The 26,144-nt window shown below is 44.0% G+C and overlaps 2 protein-coding genes across 2 annotated transcripts in view; one reads left to right on the forward strand and one right to left on the reverse strand.

Annotated features, from left to right (window-relative positions):
• RPS4X (ribosomal protein S4 X-linked) overlaps positions 1 to 26,144 on the reverse strand; it is a 490,857-nt gene that overhangs the window by 123,581 nt on the left and 341,132 nt on the right. The window lies entirely within an intron of this gene.
• The window catches only part of LOC138802628 (TSC22 domain family protein 3-like), a 43,836-nt gene continuing 42,892 nt past the window's right edge, over positions 25,201 to 26,144 (forward strand). The window contains exon 1 of the mRNA XM_069986140.1: positions 25,201 to 25,736. Within this exon, the coding sequence (XP_069842241.1) occupies positions 25,405 to 25,736 (332 nt within the window). The 5' untranslated portion in view covers positions 25,201 to 25,404. The remainder of the gene's footprint in view (positions 25,737 to 26,144) is intronic.

Consider the following 26,144-nt stretch of genomic DNA (forward strand, 5'->3'; position numbering starts at 1 on the left):
CTTGAACCTGATACAATACTAATCCCCCTGCTGTGAGTAAGTTATTGTACAACCTGTTCCAGTTGCTGCCTTTGCTACAGTCCAGATCTGGGCCACGGACATGGTGCTCACAGCATCATGTGGAGTCAGGAAGTTTCGCCCAAGACTGCCTCAAGCTCTTGTCCCTATTTCAGACAAGGGAAATTGACTTGTCAAGAGAACATGCAAATAGTTACATAATGAACCCCATAAGTCTTTGGTGCAGATTTAAAAGAAAGTCCAGGTGCACATAGTGCTTCATATGAACCCTTTCTTTGGAAAAAAAAGAAAGGTTTCACTATGTGCATCTGCTCCTTCTTCTAAATCTGCGCCAAAGACTTATGGGGTCCATATCTTATATTTCCTGTGTGCATGTTTCTGAGACAGTGTGACAATGTGTCAGCACTTTTTCCCCAGTCTAGCAGTGGATCAATTATCCAAGTTCATGGTAGAGTTGTGTCGGCACATTAGCACAACTCCACCAGGTTAGTGCAGTTAACACTTAATTAGCACTAATCTCAACTGTGAGTAGAATATTCTTCAGTACACTACATCCCAGTTCAGTTCTGGTCTTAAAGGGGTTGGCCACTTTAAAGTAAAATTGTTCAGTGTACAGTATAAGTAAGGGTACTATTACACGGAACGATTATGGCTCCATGTAATAAATACAACGATCAGCCGATGACAACGATCATTGGCTGATCGTTGATTTAGGTTTGGACCTATTTTCGTCTGGCGCCGACCGCGCACTGCTACGTGTAATAGTGGTGTGCGGCCGGCGACAGACGATATACATTACCTATCCACGTTCCAGGGCTTCTGCTGCGGTCTTCTTCTCCTCGGGTCCTGCGTGCTCTAACTTCAGAGTGACCTGTCAGCCGACAGGCGGCCCGGCCAATCACAGGCTGCAGTGGTCCCGGGCTGTGATTGGCTGAGCAGCCTGTCAGCTGACAGGCCACTCTGAAGTTAGAGCGCGCGGGACCCGTGGAGAAGAAGACCGCAGCAGCAGCCCTGGAACGTGGATAGGTAATGTATATAAGTTAAGCAAGGGCTGCAAGGACATCGGTAACGATGTCCCTGCAGCCCTTGTTCAAAAATTATCTGGCCGTGTAATAGGTCCAGTAAACGAGCGATGATCTAGCAGATCGTTGCTCGTTCACAGGTATTATCGGGCCCCTATCGTCCCGTGTAATAGCACCCTAAGTGTACTCACTGCACTTACTGTCAGCATCTCCCTGTGTGCCTCGAGTATTCTATTGCATATTAGCATTAGACTAGACATAAGAGTTGGGGAAGCTGTGTTTGTCAGCAGTGCTGAAGCTGCAGCACAGTGAAGCACAGCAATCAGTAATTGTCAGTTATCCCTGTTTGCTCTGCTTCACTGTGGTGGCTGCAGCGCTTGTGATACAGATAGCTTCCCCAGCTGTAATGTGTACTCTAATGCAGAGCTTTTACAGGACTTAATGCACATGTAGACACTTGTGTGAAACCAGACCAAACGTCGTTCGGGAATAATCCTAAACATGTTTGTCTGTCCCGCTCACAAGCAAATTCTTGTAATTATGGATATATGTTTTTTTTTTTACAGATTAAGAACACTTAAGATTTTAAGTGAACAGCCTAACCAAACAATGAAGTGATCACGCGTGCCGAGCCTGACTGAAACAAGGCTTGGTCCCTGCATATTACATTCACGCCCCATCTTGATAAGTGTCGGTAAGGCTCCTGAAGCACAATTCATTTTCATGTTCCAGATGAAATAAGTTAAGTGAAGCAAGATCCCCACACCTACACAAGTAACTGAACTTGTTTGCTAGCGTAATCTGTTAATTGTTTAATGTGTTAGTTCGCCTGGCTGCTTCTGTTTGTTCAGATATCACATGGACCTCACAAAATGGGGAAATATGCTAGCCTCAGTTCTGTCTGACCTATCTTAACCCATTGAGGACGCAGCTATTTTGGACCTTGAAGACACAGCAATTTAGTTTGCTTTTTCATCACTGCATTTCAAGGGCTATAACTTTCTTATTTTTCCATCAACGTAGCCATACGAGGGCTTGTATATGAGGTCCAGTTGTATTTTTCAAGGCACCATTTTGGGATACATATATGAAGCTGAAAAGTCCATTACCTCCATGCTTACCTCTCTCCCTAACATTTTTTAAATGTTTAACATTTTTAGGCTCCTATCTGGCAACCAAGTAAATGGTAGTAAGCCTGAGGCACCTGTTATGGACGTTCTTTTATGAAACATAAAAATCCACTGCGGGTAGGGGATGCTGGTAACATAATAAAGAAGTTATACTTACCCGTCTCTGTGCCCCTGCAGTGCCATCACTCGTTGTCAGCCTCTGGGCTCCTGTTTCTCCTGGCTTCCCGTGTCACAACTCTGCAGGTGTCCTGCCTAAGCCGGTTTGTGACATTGCAGAATCGGGAGCTATAGGAGGCTGGCAGAGGTCCGTGAGCAGTGGCAATGCGCTGTGGGGGCCACAAGTAGGTATGGCATCTTTATTATGTTACCACCATGCAGTGTCCGCCATGGATTTATACATTACGCTGAGTTCTCCTTTAATTTTAATTCCATAGGGTCACTTCCTTTCATCCTTGCCTGGCAATCCATAGTCTACCTTCTAGGGATTTGGCATACAGTGTTTATTACCCACCAGTGATTAAAGGGATAATCCAAAGAGCAGAAAAGGTCCTACCTGATCCCTAGCGCCCCTCTTCCTCCTTCTGGCTGTCTCAGAAGCAGTATCTAATAGCTGTCCAATGTCACTGTGACATCAGAAACATCAGGCAGCTGTTGAACATTGCATGTGGGCATTGTTTTGTCCAATGCATTGCTCACAACATGCACCCAGACCCTTCTTCCTTCTTCCTTTTTTTTAAAACTTGTATTAATTGGTTTTTAGTACAATCAAAATACACAAAAATTTTGTGCACCAAAGATGCATCAAGACAGAATGTGAGAAGTAATGTTCATAAACGAAATGTCCGTGAGACATGCATATGCTTTTGAGTGACGCAGCCATTTGTAAACAATACATGAAAACAACCTCTGCAATAGTTGGTGATACATCTACAGAAACATAGCTGAGCAAACAGCAAAACATAAAACATACAAAGTTGGAAGAACAACATAACAAAACATTGCCATATGTCTAACAGTAAAAGAAAGTAGCAGTAGCAGGTGTGCCATGTAGTACAGCTTAAGGCAGTAAAGTACAAACATGCAAATCCAGTGTAAGGCATGACTGAGAGGTCAAGGATCAAGCTTAAGAGGTCCCAGTGTATTGAGTAAATCCTCCGTGCAGTACCATGATGTATAACGGAGAGGAAGCATGAGGGATTGTATTTCATCCCTTGTATAAAGGAGCTTTATAAGCCCTCTCGATTTTACAAAAAATGCTTTGGTTATTTGTATTTTAGCATTTCAGTGTATTCTAGCAAGTTGGATTTCAGCAAGGGAGGCAATCGTAGGCTGAATCCAATGGTGAAGGATGCATTGTTTAATTATGAGCAACACCAAATGATTAGTTTCCCTGACCCCTTGTCACTGATATCATATCATGTTTTTATTTTGAGCTCTCCAAAGTGCAAAAAGCTTATTCTGTCTACCTTATGGGAAGACTATGGTGTGCTATAGAGGAAGGAAGGGAGAGACTGTGTAGGGAAGCTTGAAGAGTTTCCTGACCGCTTTCCACACAGCTACCATGTCCATAATGATAGTCATGGTTCTGAAGCGTTGTGGGGTGTCCTTCAATTTGGCATGCAGTAGTGCCGTCAAGGACTAGGGTGTTGCTAACTGTTGTTCAACGCCCAGATTAGAGAATAGGGAGGTGTCTAGCAGCCAATCCCTGGATATTTGGTAGTTTAGCGCCCTTGAGAATTTTAGGGAGGCACAGAGTAGAGTAAGCGATTCTAGGTCATTTATGTCAACATAGAAAAAGTGAGAAAGTGGATTGTAAGGTTTTACATTTGAATGGGTGAGGAGGAGAGGGCAGTTTGGAGGGGATATAAAAGTTTAGGGAAACCCAGTAGAGAGAGCAGTAGGTATTTCCATCTAGTTAGATCAGTAGTTATTTTCTTTATAAGCGGAGCTAAATTTAGCTTGTATAGAGAAGCACCCACCCCCTTCTTGTCTCAGTAGGTATACTTCAGAGACGGCCAGGGAGAGAGAATGAAGTTCCAGAGAGCAGAACACATAATGTAGTGTCCCAGTACAGGTGTGCCACTACCCCTTTAGTCCACCTGTCAAAAGGTATCTCTGTCAGGTGTCCCACATTGGGATGGTGGGTGCCGTTTTGCACGGTCACCACTTGGTATCTCACTCTCCCCTATTCTTATTGTACAGCTGAAGGTCTCTACCTATTTAACATTTACACCTCTTTCTTTCTGGCACTTTTCCCACCGATAGGTTTGATCTGGTCACCTCTATTTAAGTCTTTTAGTTTCTGGTGGGAGGGTTGTCTTCTAGTCTGTTAGTTGGAAAGAGACAGAAGATAGTTTGTTGGGTTATTGTGAAAATAGCTATGCAGTGCTAAACCCAAAAGTGTGGTAACTGTCTTCTGGGAAGAACCTTGCCTAAGCCTGGGATAAAATATTAAAAGGTTATTCAGGATAATCCATATATTCAGAATTTGTCTGCAGTAGAGCAAAATGCCTAAGCCGACGAACTCCATTGATTTATGCTTGACCTACTCGAGGAACCTTGAGGGGTTAGCTACACCCAGTTGCTCACCCCTAGGACTCATACCACCAGACATGACACTCTGTGGGCTCTTCTGGCAAAAGGCGATCTTTCTTCTTCTTCTCAGTCCTGTGAGTACGAGCTTCTTCACACAGTATAACTTGCCCTGGTAGAGTTCTGTACTTTTTAGGCAAGGCTCCAAGACAGACCCTTAACCTAACACTACTCATGTAACACTTACTACCTATACCACAAGCACCCAAGTCAAGTCTTCTGTTTTGTCCATGAACAGAAAGGATATTGTTCTGCCTGTTTTTGTGATTATCTTTTGCGCACTTTCACCTTTAGGGTAGCTTCACACACACCGCATCGCAGCAGATTTTCTGCTGCGGATCCACAGCAGATCCGCAGCAGATTTGATCTATAATTGAACACAGTTTCAAATCTGCACCATCAAATCTGCTGCGGATTTGCTGCGAATCCGGTGTGTGTGAAGACACCCTTAAGTGTATTGCACTGCAGATTTCTTCAGTAAAGAATTATTCTGGTTAGGTGCTGGACCTTGTGTTCATTTTTGCTTTGAACCTCACAATCACCTGGTTCTACCTTTTACAAAGCCTAGTGTTAGTATACCTGGGGGTTGGCATACCACTTTTGGCCAACGTGCCAAGTGCCTAGTTAGTACCCCTATACCTGGTAGGTTACTGCAGTAAGACCTTTTCTGCTCTGCTAACTTGTGTTCTCTACATCTGTTTCATGATCCTAATCTCAGCAACCAGACATGGCTTCATTATGTTGTAATTGCAAATTCTTGCATTTAGTTGGCAAAGCTAACTAAAGAGAGTCTGCCAGTCTGTTCTCTTTGCCCCCAGACCTTCACGTGACGTTGGAGTACGTCATCTAGTTAAATATTATCAAGTAGCTCAACTGAACTCTCTTTGCATAACCCACTTAGAAGCCTTAGAAGCCAGAACCCATTTGGGTACCCTTCTAATGCAGCCCATCCCTCTGAACTGCTAGTCTATGTTCTTTGCTTTTGCGGTAACCCAGGTCAGTCAGGTGGTGTTAGCTAGGGCAGGGGTTGGTGTACCTTTTCAGCTCCCGTCACAGGGAGTTTTATGCACCCTCCCTGGGTCCCAGACACACAAAAGTTGTGAGTTGCAGGTATAGTGCGGAGTCCAGAATAGACTTAAGCAGTTGAAACTTTTACTTGTAGAAAACATCTTAAAGGTACAGTACACAATAAGCAACAGTTCTCTAAATGATGTTGCAGGTATACAATAGTTTGAGGTTTTGCTAAAAGATCCCTTTTAGATACTTTGGGTACTTGAAAAACCTGAGACTTGAAAATACTTTGGACTTAGTTAAATTACTTGACACTGCTTCCTAGCAGGTACACTGACCCCACCTCAAGGGTAAAGCTAGCCATCGGGGAGACCCCTAAGGAAACCTAGCGCATTTGCAGCAGAGTTCATGCCTCTTACCTAACTGCTGACTCTTTAGCTCCTGTCTCTGTTATCAGGGCTTGATGAATAGGAAGAAGAAGATTATAGCTTCCTGGCGTGGGCTAGTCCCTACTCCCCATCTACAGTCGCCTCACTGCGGGTTTCACTAGCCCAGCACTGCTAGCACTGGAGGCAGTGGCATACACAGAAAAATACATGAAATCAGTCACATAGGAAGATTAGATAACCCTTAATAACCCTTCCTTTAGCTGTGCCATGCAATGCATAAAATATAAAGTGAGACATCTAGTGGAGGGAGTGCAGAATACGACCTGCAGCCCAGATCATATACACTTGATAAGGGCCCGTTCACACTGAGCAAAAGTTGCGCCACAGACACTGGTTGAAATTCATCCACTTTTGCTCCGTGTGAAGGGGCCCTAATACTGACCGACATACATAAGACACAGCAGTGGCAGACCCTCTCTGGGACCCTGCACTTTCTCACATCTTAGCAATCTGGGCTTTCTTATCACAACAATGCCAACTCCACTTGTCACACACTTTGCTTCTCTACCTAATAATCTGGAATTTCCTTATAACTTGGGCACAGAGGAGATCCTGTGGTGGTCCAGCCTGGGCATTTTCCAGATAGCTCACTTTGCTAACTTTATGGGTATTAAATGGTTTATCCAACCTTTAAGGGGACCTGTCAGCAGCCTTTTTGCTGAATAACGTAAAGGCAAATTCAGTCCATCATTTTTGACATGGCAAAAGTTTTTTCTTAAAGTGACAGTAACACTTGAAATTCACGGACTAAAGTTATAAAAGGGAACATTCTGAATCTCCACCCTTTAACTCTAAGATTGCTTGTCCTTCCCTCTCTTGCCACTATAGTATTTCACTGCAGTTCATTAAACTGCATTTTATAAATGTTCGGGTATTTAAAAGGTACGCTGTATTTTTTTATAGCTTGTTTCATAGATTGTGTAGGACTTCATTGGGAAAATCACTTCTAAAAACTGTGATGGTGATTTCCCACAGAAACAAATCTAGGAAGTCTATCGAACTGGTTAAAAATATGTAACAGATGTTTACTGGGGTTATTTTTTGGGTAGTGGTGGTGTGCCACAATGGGGAAATACACATGAACTACTCTACAGCCATAACCGACCAAATGCAGAGACATAGCGTTAGTCTTATAACGCTCGTAAGGAACAACAATCTCTGAGCGCATTTAGTGACGCCAAAGTGTAGGCAAGTAATATAAGATGAAGAATATTATTCCCCTATCTTGTTCAGCAAGATTCTCTGTATTAAATGGAGCATGAAGTAACATCTTTAGCTTCATTTTCCTCAGTAGATATAATGAGAATGTGCTGAACATACACTGAACATAGCCTATAGTTATTTGTAATGAAAATAATAGGCCCTATTGTAACCTGTTTCTTGGATCTTTCTAAATAGTAGCCTATTTCTTGACTTCTCAATACATTTTTTTTAAACTTGGAAAAAGCCTTAGAATTGTACAGGCCAATACTGCGATTTTTAAGAAAGAATCCATGGAGAAATATAACTGCGCGACCACAGAGGCACTATACAGTGGTACATAGGGTACCTATGGGTCTTTACATAAGCCACTGCTGTGTATTACTGGTCACAACCCTATTACTCATACAAGTTAATAAGGTGGTGCTGCAATCTACATGGAGCCATAACTGCGACCCATCCAGCTGGGTGGCAGTGCACCCCATATACCTGTATGAGAAAAGGGGTGGCACGACCAGGCAGCGTGCCCAAATAACCATGAAGCTCCAGCCGTAAAAGGAAACTATCAGCAGGTTGTTGCAAAAATCAGGTATGCGGCTGAAAAGAGCATTTGCACGTATAATTTCCCTGCTGATAGTTTCCCTTTAAAGATACTGCTGTGTTTCACTGTCAATGAAGACATTTTCGGATATGTCATGCTATGTTATGAACGGTTGGTAGGCAGACAGCCTAGCACTTCTCCTAGCTTCTCATTTTATCAATCCCTGGGGGTCTGATCATGCAGACCCTGGCTGTCTTTATGACATGTCAAAAGGGACAATTTGACAATTTAATAAGAAATATTCATTGTTAGTTTTGTTAGTGATATAGCTAGACTCAGCAATGAACAGTCTCTGCTTGCTTGGACATGTATCTAATGGCAATATGAGAATCTGGAGATGGAGATAAAGAACAATTAAAATACCCAGTGGCATGGAAAGATTAAGAACAATTTAGGTAGGAGCAGGAGCTGGTGAGCTTCCAGCCAATAGGACAGACCATGTATTCCTGCTGACTCAGTAATTACATCTGAAGACTTCTGGAAGGAACCATATGTTCCAGTGTTACAGACAAACATATTGTGTCACATATGCAGATAGTGTTGCCGAGACGTGTTCTCATGTTATGTCAGTAGTCTGACTCGCATCTTTGACCTATTAATGTCATCATTGTAATCCCCCCTCCCATAATGTTACAAGGATGGGCCTGCCCTAACAATGTGGTTCTTCTGTAATACTAAACACTGCCTATATACCTCCAATGATTGTCGACAATAGGGACAACAGTTATTTCTCCTGTCCTCCCCGTACACTTGGATATTTAGCACAGCAAAAGTGTTCCTTTTGGAAGTCCAGCGGCCCAATATACCTTATACTGTCGATCAATTAAATTGTCACTGTCATTATGAATATCCATGACATATCAGAGGGACATAAACAGAAAAATACTGCAGCACCCTGCAAGTGTCAGGACTCACCGTATATACTCCCTCTATAGTACTCACAATAAAAACCTGTTGAGGTTCTTAGCAAATCATTTAATTAAATGAGTGCACCATCTCACCACCTTAAGTTTTTGTATTTTGTATGTCAGCCATCGCAGTGTGCAACCTGCACAGTGTGAACAGTGGTACTGGATTTTTTGTTATATGTGGAGAGTGTGGCTAACTTCTTTTGGCTTGTACTCCATTTATCTCCTGTGAATGTTTTAACAGAGTTTATTTGGATCCTTCATGCCCAGCTTTGTAGGCTTATAGTCTGACTAAGGCCAGTGTTAGGAGCCATTGCTCTGAGGTTCACCTAAATGTAGTGAGATGGTGCACTCTATTTGATCAAATGGTTTGCTAAGAACCTCATTTAAAAAAAAAATCTATATACGGTGAGCCCTGACACTTGCAGGTTGCTGCAGCATTTTTCTGTGTTTGTTATGTTAGCCATGTGAACCGAGGTATTGGAGCGCTCGCCATTGTTTTGCTTTTTATGTCAGAGAGATATGTCAATAGATTTGATCGGTCCTTGTCTGAGTGCTCAGACCCTGACCAAATGTGAGAACACTGCTTCCCACTCTGTGTCAAGAGACGGCCTCATAGACTTTCATTATGAGCCTGACTCATCACATGACGCTGCTGGGAGAGGACCGCGCAGAGTGCAATCTTCTCCCGGTGCGTTCTCTCGATCAGTAAGGGTCTGAACACTCGTACCCAGACCAGGGCCGTCTTAACAGCATTATGGGCCCCTGGGCAGAGGTGCGATTTGGCCCCCAGCCCCCCCTGGCCGCCACCATCAAAACCCCCCCATCTATGCAACCCCGCCCCTAGCCAGTACAATTACGTGCAATAAAAAATACAAATTAATGTTAACACAAACTTTAATTCACAAAACAGTCTCTCAGCAGCACAGCACACATACCCCAGCACACATAGCATACCCCAGCACACATAGCATACCCCAGCACACATACCCCAGCACACATAACATACCCCAGCACACATAGCATACCCCAGCACACATACCCCATTACACATAGCATAGCACAGCACACATACCCCAGCACACATAGCATAGCACAGCACACATACCCCAGCACACATAGCATAGCACAGCACACATACCCCAGCACACATAGCATAGCACAGCACACATACCCCAGCACACATAGCATACCCAAGCACACATACTCCAGCACACATAACATACCCCAGCACACATAGCATACCCCAGCACACATACCCCATTACACATAGCATAGCACAGCACACATACCCCAGCACACATAGCACAGCACACATACCCCAGCACACATAGCATACCCAAGCACACATACTCCAGCACACATAACATACCCCAGCACACATAGCATACCCCAGCACACATACCCCATTACACATAGCATAGCACAGCACACATACCCCAGCACACATAGCATAGCACAGCACACATACCCCAGCACACATAGCATAGCACAGCACACATACCCCAGCACACATAGCATGGCACAGCACACATACCCCAGCACACATAGCACAGCACAGCACACATACCCCATTACACATAGCATACCCCAGCGCACATACCCCAGCACACATACCCCAGTGCACATACCCCATTACACACAGCACAGCACACATACCCCATTACACACAGCACAGCACACATACCCCATTACACACAGCACAGCACACATACCCCATGACACACAGCACACATACCCCATTACACATAGAACACATACCCCATTACACATAGCACACATACCCCATTACACATAGCACACATACCCCATTACACTGCACACACTCCTTACTTCATATCACAGCACACATACCCCATTACACACAGCACACATACCCCATTACACACAGCACACATACCGCATTACACACAGCACACATACTGCATTACACAGCACACACTCCTTACTTCATAGCACAGCACACATACCCCATTACACACAGCACACATACCCCATTACACACAGCACACATACCCCATTACACATAGCACACATACCCCATTAACATAGCACAGCACACATACCCCATTACACACAGCACACATACCCCATTACACACAGCACACATACCCCATTACACAGAGCTGGACTGGGGCTGAAAAGCAGCCGGGGCACAAAACCCCCACCAGCCCCCATATATATTGTTGCCCCCCCCCCCACACACACCCATTTTGCCAACTATTTCCAACAGAAGAATTTTTAGCTCTACTTAGTCACATTACTTTCTTACATGTGTGAAGCCCAGAATTATCACAGAAGAAAAATAAGTGTACACTACCAATATAATTAATAATACCGCCATACACTGACCATATAGTCACCAGATACAAGGTGTACACAGATGCAGCAGACTATTACACCCTCAAGACTACAGAATAGAATACAGCAGTGATATTACATACCAGGTGTACACAGATGCAGCAGACTATTACACCCTCAAGACTACAGAATAGAATATAGCAGTGATATCAGCTACCAGGTGTACACAGATGTTGCAGAGTATTACACCCTGCAGACTATAGAAGAGTATACAGCAGTTATCAAACGCAGTCACAGGTAGAATACAGAACAGTTACAGAGGCTCTGTCCGCTCTCCTGTCATTGTGCTGTTCGCCTATCAGACTCCCAAATATATTATCCCTCGCACAGTAAACACTTGCTGTTATTATTACTATGTCACACACTATTAGTACTATTATATAGTGTGTGAGCAGCAGGACTGTCCTCAGAAGATGCAATATTAGCTGTCAGCAGGGGTGGACACAGACAGCAGAGGATCCCTGTGCAAGGATGTGCCTGAGCCCCCCATAACCTAAGTATCCCCCCACTCTTGCCCCTACATAAGTGATTACACTGGACTCACAGGTGGCGTCTTCTGTGATCAGAGTCGCTCACTTTCTTTTTTCTTTCCCATCAGGCCCGGCCATCATGACTATTCTCCCGAGCACAATTCATCTCCACAGAATCTGCCAGACAAAGAATTTAGGCTCCTGGCATTAGCACCATCCTCACTTCTATACACAGTCCCCATGAATTGCCACACACTGTAATAGTGCCCACTCTGTGCCCATATAATAGCCCTCTCTGCACCCCCATATAGTATACATAGCCCCCTTTGTGACCTCATATAGGGTATACATATCCCCACTGTGCCCCCATATAGTATATGTATATATATATATCTCCCCACTGTGCCCCCATATAGTGTATGTATATATATATATATATATATATATATATATATCCCCACTGTGCCCCCATATAGTGTATATATATATCCCCACTGTGCCCCATATAGTGTATATATATATTTATATATATATATATATATCCCCACTGTGCCCCCATATAGTATATATATATATATCCCCACTGTGCCCCCATATAGTATATATATATCCCCACTGTGCCCCCATATAGTGTATATATATATATATCTCCCCACTGTGCCCCCATATAGTGTATATATATATATATATATCCCCACTGTGCCCCCATATAGTGTGTATATATATATCCCCACTGTGCCCCCATATAGTGTATATATATATCCCAACTGTGCCCCTCCATATAGTGTATATATATATATATATCCCCACTGTGCCCCCATATAGTGTATATATCCCCACTGTGCCCCCATATAGTGTGTGTATATATATATATATATATATATATATATATATATATCCCCACTGTGCCCCCATATAGTGTATATATATATCCCCACTGTGCCCCCATATAGTGTGTATATATATATACCCACTGTGCCCCCATATAGTGTGTATATACATATATATATTATATATATATCCCCACTGTGCCCCCATATAGTGTGTGTAAATATATATATATATATCCCCACTGTGCCCCCATATAGTATATATATATCCCCACTGTGCCCCCATATAGTATATATATCCCCACTGTGCCCCCATATAGTATATATATCCCCACTGTGCCCCCATATAGTATATATATATCCCCACTGTGCCCCCATATAGTGTATATATATCCCCACTGTGCCCCCATATAGTATATATATATATCCCCACTGTGCCCCCATATAGTATATATATATATATATATATATATATCCCCACTGTGCCCCCATATAGTATATATATCCCCACTGTGCCCCCATAGAGTATATATATATCCTCACTGTGCCCCCATATAGTATATATATATATCCCCACTGTGCCCCCATATAGTATATATATATCCCCACTGTGCCCCCATATAGTGTATATATATCCCCACTGTGCCCCCATATAGTGTATATATATCCCCACTGTGCCCCCATATAGTATATATATATCCCCACTGTGCCCCCATATAGTATATATATATCCCCACTGTGCCCCCATATAGTGTATATATATATCCCCACTGTGCCCCCATATAGTGTATATATATCCCCACTGTGCCCCCATATAGTATATATATCCCCACTGTGCCCCCATATAGTATATATATATCCCCACTGTGCCCCCATATAGTGTATATATATCCCCACTGTGCCCCCATATAGTATATATATATATATCCCCACTGTGCCCCCATATAGTATATATATATCCCCACTGTGCCCCCATATAGTGTATATATATATCCCCACTGTGCCCCCATATAGTGTATATATATCCCCACTGTGCCCCCATATAGTATATATATCCCCACTGTGCCCCCATATAGTATATATATATCCCCACTGTGCCCCCATATAGTGTATATATATCCCCACTGTGCCCCCATATGGTATATATATATCCCCACTGTGCTCCCATATAGTGTATATATATCCCCACTGTGCCCCCATATAGTGTATATATATATATCCCCACTGTGCCCCCATATAGTATATATATATATCCCCACTGTGCCCCCATATAGTGTATATATATCCCCACTGTGCCCCCATATAGTATATATATATCCCCACTGTGCCCCCATATAGTATATATATATCCCCACTGTGCCCCCATATAGTATATATATCGCCACTGTGCCCCCATATAGTATATATATATCCCCACTGTGCCCCCATATAGTATATATATATATCCCCACTGTGCCCCCATATAGTGTATATATATCCCCACTGTGCCCCCATATGGTATATATATATCCCCACTGTGCTCCCATATAGTGTATATATATCCCCACTGTGCCCCCATATAGTATATATATATATCCCCACTGTGCCCCCATATAGTATATATATATCCCCACTGTGCCCCCATATAGTATATATATATCCCCACTGTGCTCCCATATAGTATATATATATATCCCCACTGTGCCCCCATATAGTATATATATATATCCTCACTGTGCCCCCATATAGTATATATATATATATCCTCACTGTGCCCCCATATAGTATATATATATCCTCACTGTGCCCCCATATAGTATATATATATATATCCTCACTGTGCCCCCATATAGTGTATATATATCCCCACTGTGCTCCCATATAGTGTATATATATCCTCACTGTGCCCCCATATAGTATATATATATATCCTCACTGTGCCCCCATATAGTGTATATATATCCCCACTGTGCCCCCATATAGTATATATATATCCCCACTGTGCTCCCATATAGTGTATATATATCCCCACTGTGCCCCCATGTTCGTATGCCCCCTCTATGCCCCATATAGTTTTTAAATGCCCCCTTTGTGCCCCATAGTGTTCTATGCCCCCTCTTGCCCCCTACAATGTATAAAGTACTTCTGTGTGCCCCCTTAGTTTTATATGCCCCATATGGTTTTTAAATATCCCCTCTGTGCCCATATATAGCTTTTTCCATGCCCCCTCTTTGCCCCAAATACTTTTCTATGTCCTCTGTGTGCCCTTGTTATGCTATGCCTCCTCTGTGCCCCGTATTTTGCCACCACCCACAGTGCCCCACCAGCAGTGACCCATCCATAGTGCCCTACCCCCGAAAAAAAAAACCATCATCTTACCTGTCACCCGTTCCTGCCGCTCCTCCCCCGGCAGCGCGCGTCTTCTCGCTCATCTTCCGGCGCAGGCAGCATAGTACAGGAGACTCTGCCTGGGCCGGACGTCGCAGCCCCTATCAGACGTCAGCGTGTGCGTGTGTCTTTAAGATGCACACGCTGACGTCACACGCTGACGTCTGATAGAGGCTGCGACGTCCGGCCCAGGCAGAGTCTCCTGTACTATGCTGCCTGCGCCGGAAGATGAGCGAGAAGACGCGCGCTGCCGGGGGAGGAGCGGCAGGAACGGGTGACAGGTGAGATGTTGTTGTTTGTTTTTTTTCCCCCTCCCGGCCCACCACGCAGTCTTCAGCCCGGCAGCGGCCCTCTGCTACTGATTAAGCAGCACAGCGGCAGAGGGCTGCGGCGGGGCTGTTTATTTATAATGTCTTTTTTTTTTTCTTCTTTGCAGTCTGGGCGGCCCCCGGACTGGTAATCCGGCCAGCCCAGCGGGCATTTGCCCGGTTTGCCAGATTACCAGTCCGGGCCTGCCATTACACACAGCACACATATTCCATTACACATAGCACAGCACACATACCCCATTACACATAGCACAGCACACATACTCCATTACACACAGTACACATACCCCATTACACACAGCACACATACCCCATTACACACAGCACACACTCCTTACTTCATAGCACAGCACACTCAGCAGAGAACACTTACCCCATTGCATACTCAAGAACACTCCCACTCTGATACTCTATCCCGGGTGAGGGCTCGGGGGGAGGGGTTGTTCTACTGCTTCCTCCGACAGGCCAGGCCACTCTACTGCCCGGGTGGGGGAGAGCAGACTCCAGCAGCTGTGCACGTGCACTGCACAGGTCCTGTGTCCCGGGGCTAGGAGGTCGGGAGGCGGCTGTGAGGCCACCAAACTCCAGCTGCTCACTTAGGCACCGAGGAAATTGCAGAGCGTGCGTGCGTACCTCAATGTAGCCAGCCGCAGCCTGCTTGCTTTAATTGATTAGGGGACGTTTGGCTGCAGAGATCTTTATAAGCAGCCCCAGGCCCCTGTTTAAAAACCTTGCCTGGCAGGGAGCAGCGGCCGCAGCTGGCCCCTCTCCTCCTCGGGGCCCCGGCTGCACATGCGATAGGTCTGCCACTGGGGCAGGGGCCCCCTAGGATGCAAGGGCCCCCGGGCAGCCGCCTACCATGCCCAATGGGTAAGACGGCCCTGACCCAGACTGATTAAATCTTTTGACGTCAACATTTTTCAAAACAACAGCGACACTTTAAGGTTCCCATACACCCAGTTTGGCCACCAGTATAAAGTGTATAGGGCTCCGCTGAGTCTAGACTGACAGATGCAGTAGTGGATTATAATAGGGGTGTTTTGGGCGGCAGCCCGGGGCCCTGAGCTCCTGGGGGGCCCATGCCACCCAAAAAGACTTATACTTTCAGTGGTGTACTGTCTCCTGTCTACACTTCCGCCATGATTTGCAAAAAATCACTGTTTTTTATGGCAATTTTGCACAAATCAGAACATCATGACATTATCTGTCCTGTACTATGAACGCCAGGCTAGTGCTGCCATAGTTACAGTGGGGTGGGGGGGCCCAGGCTTGGTGAACAGCCCGGGGCCTATGGTAAAGTTAATCCGCCCCTGGACAGATGATGTTGGTAGAGATGGAAGTCGGGCATGATGGAAAATCACTGCCTGGCCCCTTTTGTTCTTGGAGAGATAAGAGATGTCTGGCTGTGGCTTACTTCACCACTACTCATAGAGAACACAGGAACGTTAAGTTGTGCCAATTGATCCTGTGTATGAGGAAGACAGGAGAGTAGCGTTAGTAGCAGATGAATGTAATAGAGAGTGTTTCCTTTAAGTAGCCATGTTTCCCCCAAATCGTTGCCAATGAAAACAACCATAGAAACAAAAGTACAAAATGATAGAAGGTTTTTAGTACAGACTTTCCCGATTTTTAGTTTTGTTTATTTTTTTAAATAAATAAGTGTAATGATTGTTATGTTATCATCAGTAGTTAAAGGGGTATGACCATCTCATAGAGTGAGGTATATCACAATAATATGCTATCACTTTATGATCAGTTGGGCACTTCTGGGACCACCAAGAACTGTCACAATAGAGGAGATGTAGTGCTGGTGTAGCTTTGTGTCCCTTTCTCAGTTTTTCTGCAGGAGTTGGTAATCATATTATGACATATACTAGCAATCATAACTATAGCCATCACTACATGTAAGCCACACTCACTGTATGTACAGAGCTATGTGTAGAACATTTTCTGCCTTCCTGGTCATTAAGAAGACCAACATGAATTGTTTTACATGTGCTGCATGTTCTGTACATAGAATATCATATAATGAGGCCTGACTACATACATTCTCCTACAATAACTCTGCTGCAGTAATGCTGAGTGAGCTACCACATCAGGTGATTGTAATGTTGATGGTTGCATAGTAATGCTCCAAGCTGTTATGCAATCTGAATTGTGTTTTAATTCGCCTTGAGACATGCAGCCTTACGAAACTGTCTACAGACATTCTGTCCTTAAAGATTTAAGGAACTTCAAGATTAATTTTAGATATGGCTGGTGTAGGAATCCCGGTGTCAGCAGCCATATAAGCGCTGTTAGAGAAGACATGAAAATTAACGGGGTTATCCCAAAATTTAAACTTATCACCGTCTATAGAATTAGTGTGTGATCCCCCTGATCATGAAGGCCTCTAGTGGGAATCCATTTTGGAACCCCGATGATTAAATATTTACTTAACCTCTTTAAATAATTATGTATAAGGTATTGCTTTTAAAGTCCCCTAGGAGGGGACTTTCATTGTACTTGTGTTATGATGAGTTCTCTTTTCTACCTGATTGTTAGAACTTCCTGCTCCCTCTGTCCAGCTGCGGAAGACTAAAGAGTGGCAAAAGCCTTCCGTAACTGTTTGCCAAACGCTCCTCTCTCCCGTCCTCCCAATCCACTTGAATGTTTAGCACAGCCAAGAATTCCTGTGTTCTCTATGGGGAGGGAAGTCAGCGACAACTTATTTCTTCAAGAACAAAAGGGTAGGGTAGTTGTTTCCCATTATGCCTGACCCCTATGTCCACCAGTACCATCTGGTAGTGGAGTGTGGAGAGAGTCCCATACCCTTTATACTGATGGTCGATACTTTATACTAACAGTGGTTTCCACCAACATAAGTATAATGAATGAAGGTCCCTTGTCACCTCTCTCCAAAAGGAGTAAATGTGGCCTATAAATGTATAAAGTCTTGTGTTCAGTAGTGCTGGCCACCTTCCTAAATTATTTCTATAAAACTGAACAAAAAAGGGTAATATGAAATTAGTGTAATTATTGAATTATTATTATTATCATTGTGGTACTCTGCTGTATTGAAAGCTAACAAAATAGAGTATTGTATTTTGTTTTAAACTGTCAGCTGAGCATCCGTCATCATGAAATATTCGTGTCAGCCTCCTTGCACCTGTCTGATCACTTAGCCTTGTCCACACAGTTATTGTTGGATTAATGTGGTGGGAGTTGAGCCGTCCAGCTTAACACGGAATATCATTGAACATGGAAAACCCTATAGTATTCATAATTAAAAACAAGCGAGTTCATGTGACTCAGATAACATACCTGGCTCCCGGTTAAGCTTTTTATACAAACAAAATACATCTTAAACCTGTCAGAGATCATAGCTATTTTTCTGGCCAACGTACATTAGGAAAGAGTAAAGCTTAATCCTATCAATGTACATATTAGATAGGCTTCGGATTCCTCATAGTAACAGTTTTTCAGATCAAGTTCACAATTTAAGGCAATGGACCACAATTAATAAATTAATTATTGTGACAGATAAAATCCACAGGTCCAGTTCGTGATATATATATATATATATATATATATATATATATATATATATATATACTGTATATATATATATATATATATATATATATATATATATATATATATATATATATATATTACACTCCTGGTATTGTATTAAGTGTAGTTGACAAACGTGTAATTCTTTTACTCTGAGCATCTTAGACACATGAGTTGAAAGAATTTCCTGTCACATAAGGGAAAACTAGGGTCCAAGTGTGTAGACAGGACAATGGGTTACTTGTAGTGAGCACAGCACTGAAGGTATACATGTGCTTGGGTATTCTGTGGATGGTAAAGGTAGTACTGCATTTTGGTCACTAGATGTTTCCCTGTATTTCTTATGTTCTGTAAAAGCACAGCTGAAGCTACAAGTGTAAAGGGTTAATGGTGTCCTTGCTTAGGCACAGGTCTCTCCTGTCTCCCACTAACTAGGGAGTTGTTGTGCTATCCAATTCCTGTAAAGGTTACCAATAGTTTTTGTTTCTCTTTACATCCTGTCCTACCAATTAGCAACCTCTAGAACCTATAAGTAGAGGTGGATTGGGCCATGTGTTCATTTCTTAGATCTGTAGTATCAGTCTAGTCAGAGAAAGGAAGAGCTGGTCCCTGCTGAGAGACTTTCCTGGGCCTGGCCGGCCCTACCCTGGGTTCCACTACTGTTTCTGCTACTTCTTCAACTATTCCTGTATTCTAACAATGTAGGGATAGTACGTCTCAGGTGCTACTACTGATGACAGGGGAAATACAAACTATCCAAGCTGAGGGGCTATCCTTCTTTTCAAGCTCTGCAACTTTTGCAGGAGCTTCAGTCTAGTCAGCAGATTGGAAAGGGCAACTAAAGCCGAATTACCACACTGCAACTCGTCAGGACCTAACAGGGAACCCCAATGGATGGCTCACCCTTAAGTGGGGCCTGTACTATTGGACAGCAATAGCTGTGAATACAGGGCGGGGAGAAGGCGTGGCTTCCTCCTGCACCTCATATCCTGCACCAACCAGATTCCCTAAGAGGCTGATTTAAGACCATCATAAGAGTACACCCATCTTAATGAGTGTCCCCCAGGAGCTTTTACAGGTGTGTGTTGGGATCCAGGGACGGCATACACCATTCTGAGCCCGGTGACAAGTGCAACTAGCCCCTCTGGGTTCCCACATATTTTAAATGTGCAGGTGTTGGAAGAGTGGTCAAAGAGAGCAAAGTCCAGGAGTATGGCTGGACTCTGCTTGATGGAACATAGTCTAGAAACACGAATTGGTAAATATACTAAGGAATAGAGGAGAAGGAAGTGTCCACCCCTCCAGGCACAACCTTTCTGTCGCTCGGACGTAGTAGGAGAGAAAGCAACAGTGCAGCGGCACTGACATTATAAGGGAGAAAATGTCAGCGCTTTTGTAACTCAAGGAAAAGTTGCTATGTGCTTACCCCAGTACATCCAGCATCCAGCATCTTGTAGGGGGGCTGCTTTTTACTAGGATCTTGGTTCTCTTCACCCTTTTGCTGTACTGGTCTTTCACCTATTCTCTGTTGTTGTTTCCGCTTTCCCATCCACAGCAGCTTGGTGTTTCCTTGAGTATTAAGGAGCAATCCAACATCAAGGCTGTCAGTGGGTGATGTTGTTTTTATGTGTACATGAAAGGGTTAAGAGATAGCTAGACAGATATTCTTGAGGGACACTGGCTTCCTATAGTTCTGCCAGCTTAGGTTCCAATCTTGTCATTTGTCTGATACAGGCAATATGTTTTCTGGATTGTCTGCCCATGGTTAATTTACTCGCTGACAAGTCCATATTTTTGTATTTGTGTAATGTAATATATTTTGCATGTTTTCAGTTAATTATATGAAATGTCATGATGTTGTAATGTTATAGCTGATATTATGTGACACCATGCAGTAATAGTGGCTGAGCATATTTTTTTTATAGGAGACTTTTTCTTAATATACACTAATTATGGGAAATGCACATATAGTGCTATTTCCCTTAATTAAGTAGATCAGGCAGGCTTCACTTTCTGTAAAAAAAAACTTGACGTCACAACCCGGCCGATATACCTGAAGGGTCCAGCAGGGGGCGCAGTATAAGTAGAAGTATAGAGGTAAAAGTCTATGTAGAAAGTATATGCAGTGGAATCATCCCCGTCCTCTCCTTCCCCATGCTGCCTGGTGCCCGAGCATCTCCCTCCGCGTGCTGCTCGGGGCCTGTGCATTTCCCTCCCTCCTCGTGCTGACCGGTGCCCGAGCATCTCCTTCCTGCCCCCTGCTGCCCAGTGCCATGCAGCAAGGTGAGCGCTACTTATCTGCCACTCACGCACTGGGCAGCACAGGGAGGGAGATGAGCGCATAGGCACCAGGCAGCACGGGGAGGGAGAGAGATGTACAGGCCATAGGCAGCACACGGAGGGAGGACTGGGATGATTCCACTACATATACTTTCTAATTAGACTTCTACTTCTATACTTTTACATATACTTCTACATATAATGCACCTCCTGCTGGACCCTTCAAGTATATCGACCGGGTCGTAACCACCTTTTTTATTTTAGAGAAATTGAAGCCTGTCTGATCTACTTAATTGAGGGAAATAGCAGTATATGTGCATTTCCAATACTTAGTGTACATTAGGAATTTTTCTAACTATGCTTATGTAATAACATATTAAAAATACATTTTGCCCAGAGTTCTCCTTTAATAACCTATCTGAACAAGAATCGTGCCCAAAAATTTGGCGTATTTTCTTGATGTGTTGTGGACAAGCTGTCTGCCCTTTTTGTCATATTTGAAGGAAAAGTGTCTAAAAGTGGAAAATATGCCAGAATTCTGTGACTTCAGCTTCCCAGAATCCCCACACGACTTGTGCCAGGCTGCCACCATGTTCTTTCTGTTAGTTCTTCTTCCCAATGGTATTACACACAGTAGTTGCTTCCTAGACATTGTATTATTTAGAGACATTGGCGCCATTACTCACCAGGTTATCTGATAATTAGTGATGAGCGAACTTGCCGAACATTCAGGTTCGACTGAACCCAAAGACTCAGCATATGACTCACAGCCACTAAAGAAGAAGGATGCACCCCTAGGCATTCCTGGGCTGGATCCATGTTTTTCTGACAGCTCTAGGGCTGCATCCAACTTCTCCAGCCACCAGGAGTCAAATGCAGAGCTTTCAGGTTTGGTTCACTCACCACTTCTGATGAAACCCAACCAAACCCAACCCAGGCCATACACAACATATAACATATTGTTACAATCCTACTACTCTACCACTACTATTGTTACAATACTACTACAACATAACCCTATTCCTCTTGAGGGTGCCTTGACACCTAGCATATTGCAGCAGATTTCACACTGAGAGTTTCACTGTGAAGTCTGCTGTGGTACTGAGTATAGATGAGCGAACCGGGTTCGGGTCCATCCGAACCCGAACGATCAGCATTTGATTAGCGGGGGCTGCTGAACTTGGATAAAGCTCTAAGGTTGTCTGGAAAACATGGATACAGCCAATGACTATATCCATGATTTCCACATAGCCTTAGGGCTTTATCCAAGTTCAGCAGCCACCGCTAATCAAATGCCGAAAGTTCGGGTTCAGATGGACTCGAGCATGCTCCAGGTTCGCTCATCTCTAGTATTGAGTGCCATTTAAGTCTATGACACCCTATTCTCGCACTAGATTTTCATTCCGCTGGAAGAATATAGTGCCATAGCTTTGTTTATCCAAGGTTGCCTATAAAAACAAAGCATCAGTGAACGTTATTGTATCCATGTACCATTAGTGTACAGTAGCTTGCGGCCTCCATCTTCTCCGGTTTTGCACCCCATGTCACCTGTTAACCCAATCGACATATCACTGCAATTCCTGTTTGAGATGGGTCTTCTCCCCTCTCTCCCCGTTTAGCTCCCGTCCTTCTAGTCCTGACCTGGATCTCTAGCCCACCGCACCCACCAAGTTTTGATAGCCTGGCCTTCACACCCGCCCTTCATGGAGCCCTGTCTTTCCTGACAGCGCTCTGACTGGTCTCGGCCAAAATATGCAGGGAGTAGTGGTGTCATTGCCGCGCATCACAGAGGGGGATGGTTTATTTCCCTGTGTCAAGACTGGACGGTTCCCACCCTGCTAATGTGTGCCAATGACACAAAATGAAGCCAATCTGTCAGAACAAGGATCGACTGTGAAGGAAGAAGCCTGAGTTCCGTGACTTCCAGCTTGGAGGATATGGATGACTACTGTGTTAATAAATTATATAACTTTGGGTTAGGCAGGGATGGACGGGACATAATAAACCTTTAACTACTTAGCTGCCATGATGTTAAAAATAATAAACAGCCCATGCTTACACACTACCCTGGAGCGCTTCTGCTTGAGTCTCTGGGTTCCCTGTTGAGTAGGGATGAGCGAACCGGCTGAAGTTCTAGGTTCGTATTAACTTGAACTATCAGCTTCTGATTCCCGCTTTCTGCCCGCTCCGTGGAGAGGGTGGATACAGCCTGAGGACCGCCTGGAAAACTGGGATACAGCCACTCTCCACAGAGCAGGCAGACAGCGGGAATCAGAAGCCGATAGTTCAGGTTCATACGAACCCGAACCTCAGCCGGTTCGCTTATCCCTACTGCTGAGTGACGGTCTGCTCAACTCCTACAACAGGACCCTACAGTGATTAACTGAGCAGACTGTCGATGAGAGGGGAACCCGGAGACTCAACCAGAAGTGTTCTTGGGGAGTATGGCTAGGTAAGGATGGGCTGTTTATTTACAGCAGAACAAAAATCCGGGAATGGGGGGCCATAAACTTTAATAGTACTCAGTATTGCAGCAGATTACACAGTGAATTTCGCAGTGTGAAATCCGCTGCAAACACAATATGTGTGAACGTACCCTCAAGGTGGATCTGTCTGAAAGGTTGAAGCCAGGTTTGGAGAGCTGGGATTTTCCCCACATTCTGTCTGGTGAAGCACATACAGGATTAGCCAAGATGGCTTTTTAGAAGTTAGGAAGGTGGCAGTTCAATGGCTTTGGGTTATGTTCTGATTTGTCATTGCACTAATTCTCTCTCTTCTACATGAAGGACAGTGTAGATCCTGGGGCATTTCTGTTTTGTAGGGCCGAGTAACTCTCTGCTGCCAGGTGCTATGCTACAAATCACTCCATGTCAGCTTCTCAGCTTCATGTTTTCTGGCTAGGTGTTGATAGTATGAAACGGGACGACCCGATAAAACAAGTGATACATAGGAGCAACATCTACCCAGAACCAGATGCCTTCATCATTCACTCAGGACAGGGATGGGGAACCTGCTGCCCTTCAGCTGTTACAAAACTACAATTCCCATCATTTCTGTACAACGGCAACTGTAGTTGTGCAGCAGCTGGAGGGCCGCAGGTTCCCTATCCCTGATATAGGAGGAAACAATAACCATGAGTATAGAAAATCATTTCTAATGCTTATTTGGTGTTTTCCAAAATGATATCTAGGTTTTCATGGTTCTCTTTCCCTCGTGTTCTGAAGAGTTCAGTGTTATGGATGGAGGGAGTCCTCCACATTACACTGAGTATGTGGTCCACCTTTCTATATGAGTCTGTGTATGATTTGATTTTGCAGGAAAACATAGAAGTTACTGAGGAGAGGGAATGGCCCCACTGTCTCTTAAACATGCTTTAAACCAAAGGTAGTGAAGAATATTTTGCCACCTAAACAGGTGTCTTTATTACTATATATAATTGTAAGCTGTATTACGGTAAGTTTTCTACCCCAAAAATGGCGCTCTTGGGCTTATAAACCCCCTTAGTACTGATCACAGGATTGGCTGTCACACAATTGTATGCAGATGGCATCCAGAAGCCTATAGGCAGTGCCATAGGGCGGATGTGGTGCCAACTCTTCCATGTACCCCGCTGCCCTTCATGATTTCTTTGTACTTCTTCCTAACTTTCTTTATAACCCTGTGTAAATAGTATGAGGTTATGGAGTGATCCTTCTACGGTATGACTTTTTTTATATTATTAAACATAGCGTAAGTTTATTCATTCATTCATTTTACAATATAGTAATCCATGTGTGAACTCCTAGGGGGCTACGTGGCGAAACATGAATTATATCAGTGTTAGGCTTTCCTGTCAGAGAAATGCTGCAAAGTCAGCAACATGAGAAGACTCGGTTACATGTTCAGAGAGGGAGCGAATATAATACAAAAATCTATCCCGTTCCTTTCCCCTCGAACAGCAGAGCACACACGTGAGACTGTCCCCTCCTTCGCTGACTTGTGTCCTCTTATGTAAAGTCTTTGCACATTAGCTCTGCCTCTGGGGGAGTTAGAGGACTGTGTTTCGGTCTTTCACAACTGGGATGTGCCTATCTTCCCTGCTTCTACAGACAGCACACAGAGGTGTGTGCACATTACACTGCTCCAGATAAGCAAGTGCTGAGTTCTCTCTCGACTCTACTAAGGAGTGCACCGTCCTAGCCAGACCTCAAGGAGGGAGGCCACACTCCATGCTGTAAACTTCCTCGCAGCTGTTCCTCGTAGCCTGTCATTTGAGGGGCATTGGTTGTTGTGTGTGACTTCATGGATACTTCCAGAGACATGTCCGAAGAAGAAGGCTGCCGTTCACCCATTGGTCTGGACTGCTGTAGCTGCTGCCTAGACCTAGCCAACAAGAGCGAGATGGAGGAAGGCAGTGGAGAGAATAACAACCTGGCCAGTCCCACTGTTAATAATTTTCGTCAACTAAGGGAGAAGCTGGTTTTCGAGAATCTTAACACCGATAAGCTGAACACCATCATGAGACAGGACTCTCTAGAGCCGGTGGTAAAGGATCCCTGCTATCTTCTAAATGAAGGCATCTGCAACAGCAACATAGACCAGACCATGCTGTCCATCCTTCTGTTCTTCCACAGGTGAGCATCACATTCTGACACAGCAAATGTCCATTTCCTTCTCATTTCTTTAACAAATTATAGAGATCCCCAACAGATCTTTATTAAACTCACTTTTTGATTATAGCACTATATTAGGCTATGTTCACACTACGTAAAATAACGGCCGTTGTTTTCACCGGCCGGACTTCTGCAACCAAAACTACGGCCGTAAAATTACGATCGTACGGGCTAGTCGTGAAACTATGGCCGTTGTTTAATTTTGATTCCTAGCATGTTTATAAACGGGATGAAACGGGTCATTTACTTTAAATACTGTGCCCAGCCCGAGAAACCACTCAGAATTTTTTTTACATCAAAATCAAGTTTAATTCGGCAGATATAAGTTTTACGTTCGCGGCCGCATTGAAATCCACAGCCGTTGTTGCA

Source organism: Dendropsophus ebraccatus, chromosome 10 (assembly GCF_027789765.1).
Source record: "Dendropsophus ebraccatus isolate aDenEbr1 chromosome 10, aDenEbr1.pat, whole genome shotgun sequence".
NCBI classification, from domain to species: domain Eukaryota; kingdom Metazoa; phylum Chordata; class Amphibia; order Anura; family Hylidae; genus Dendropsophus; species Dendropsophus ebraccatus.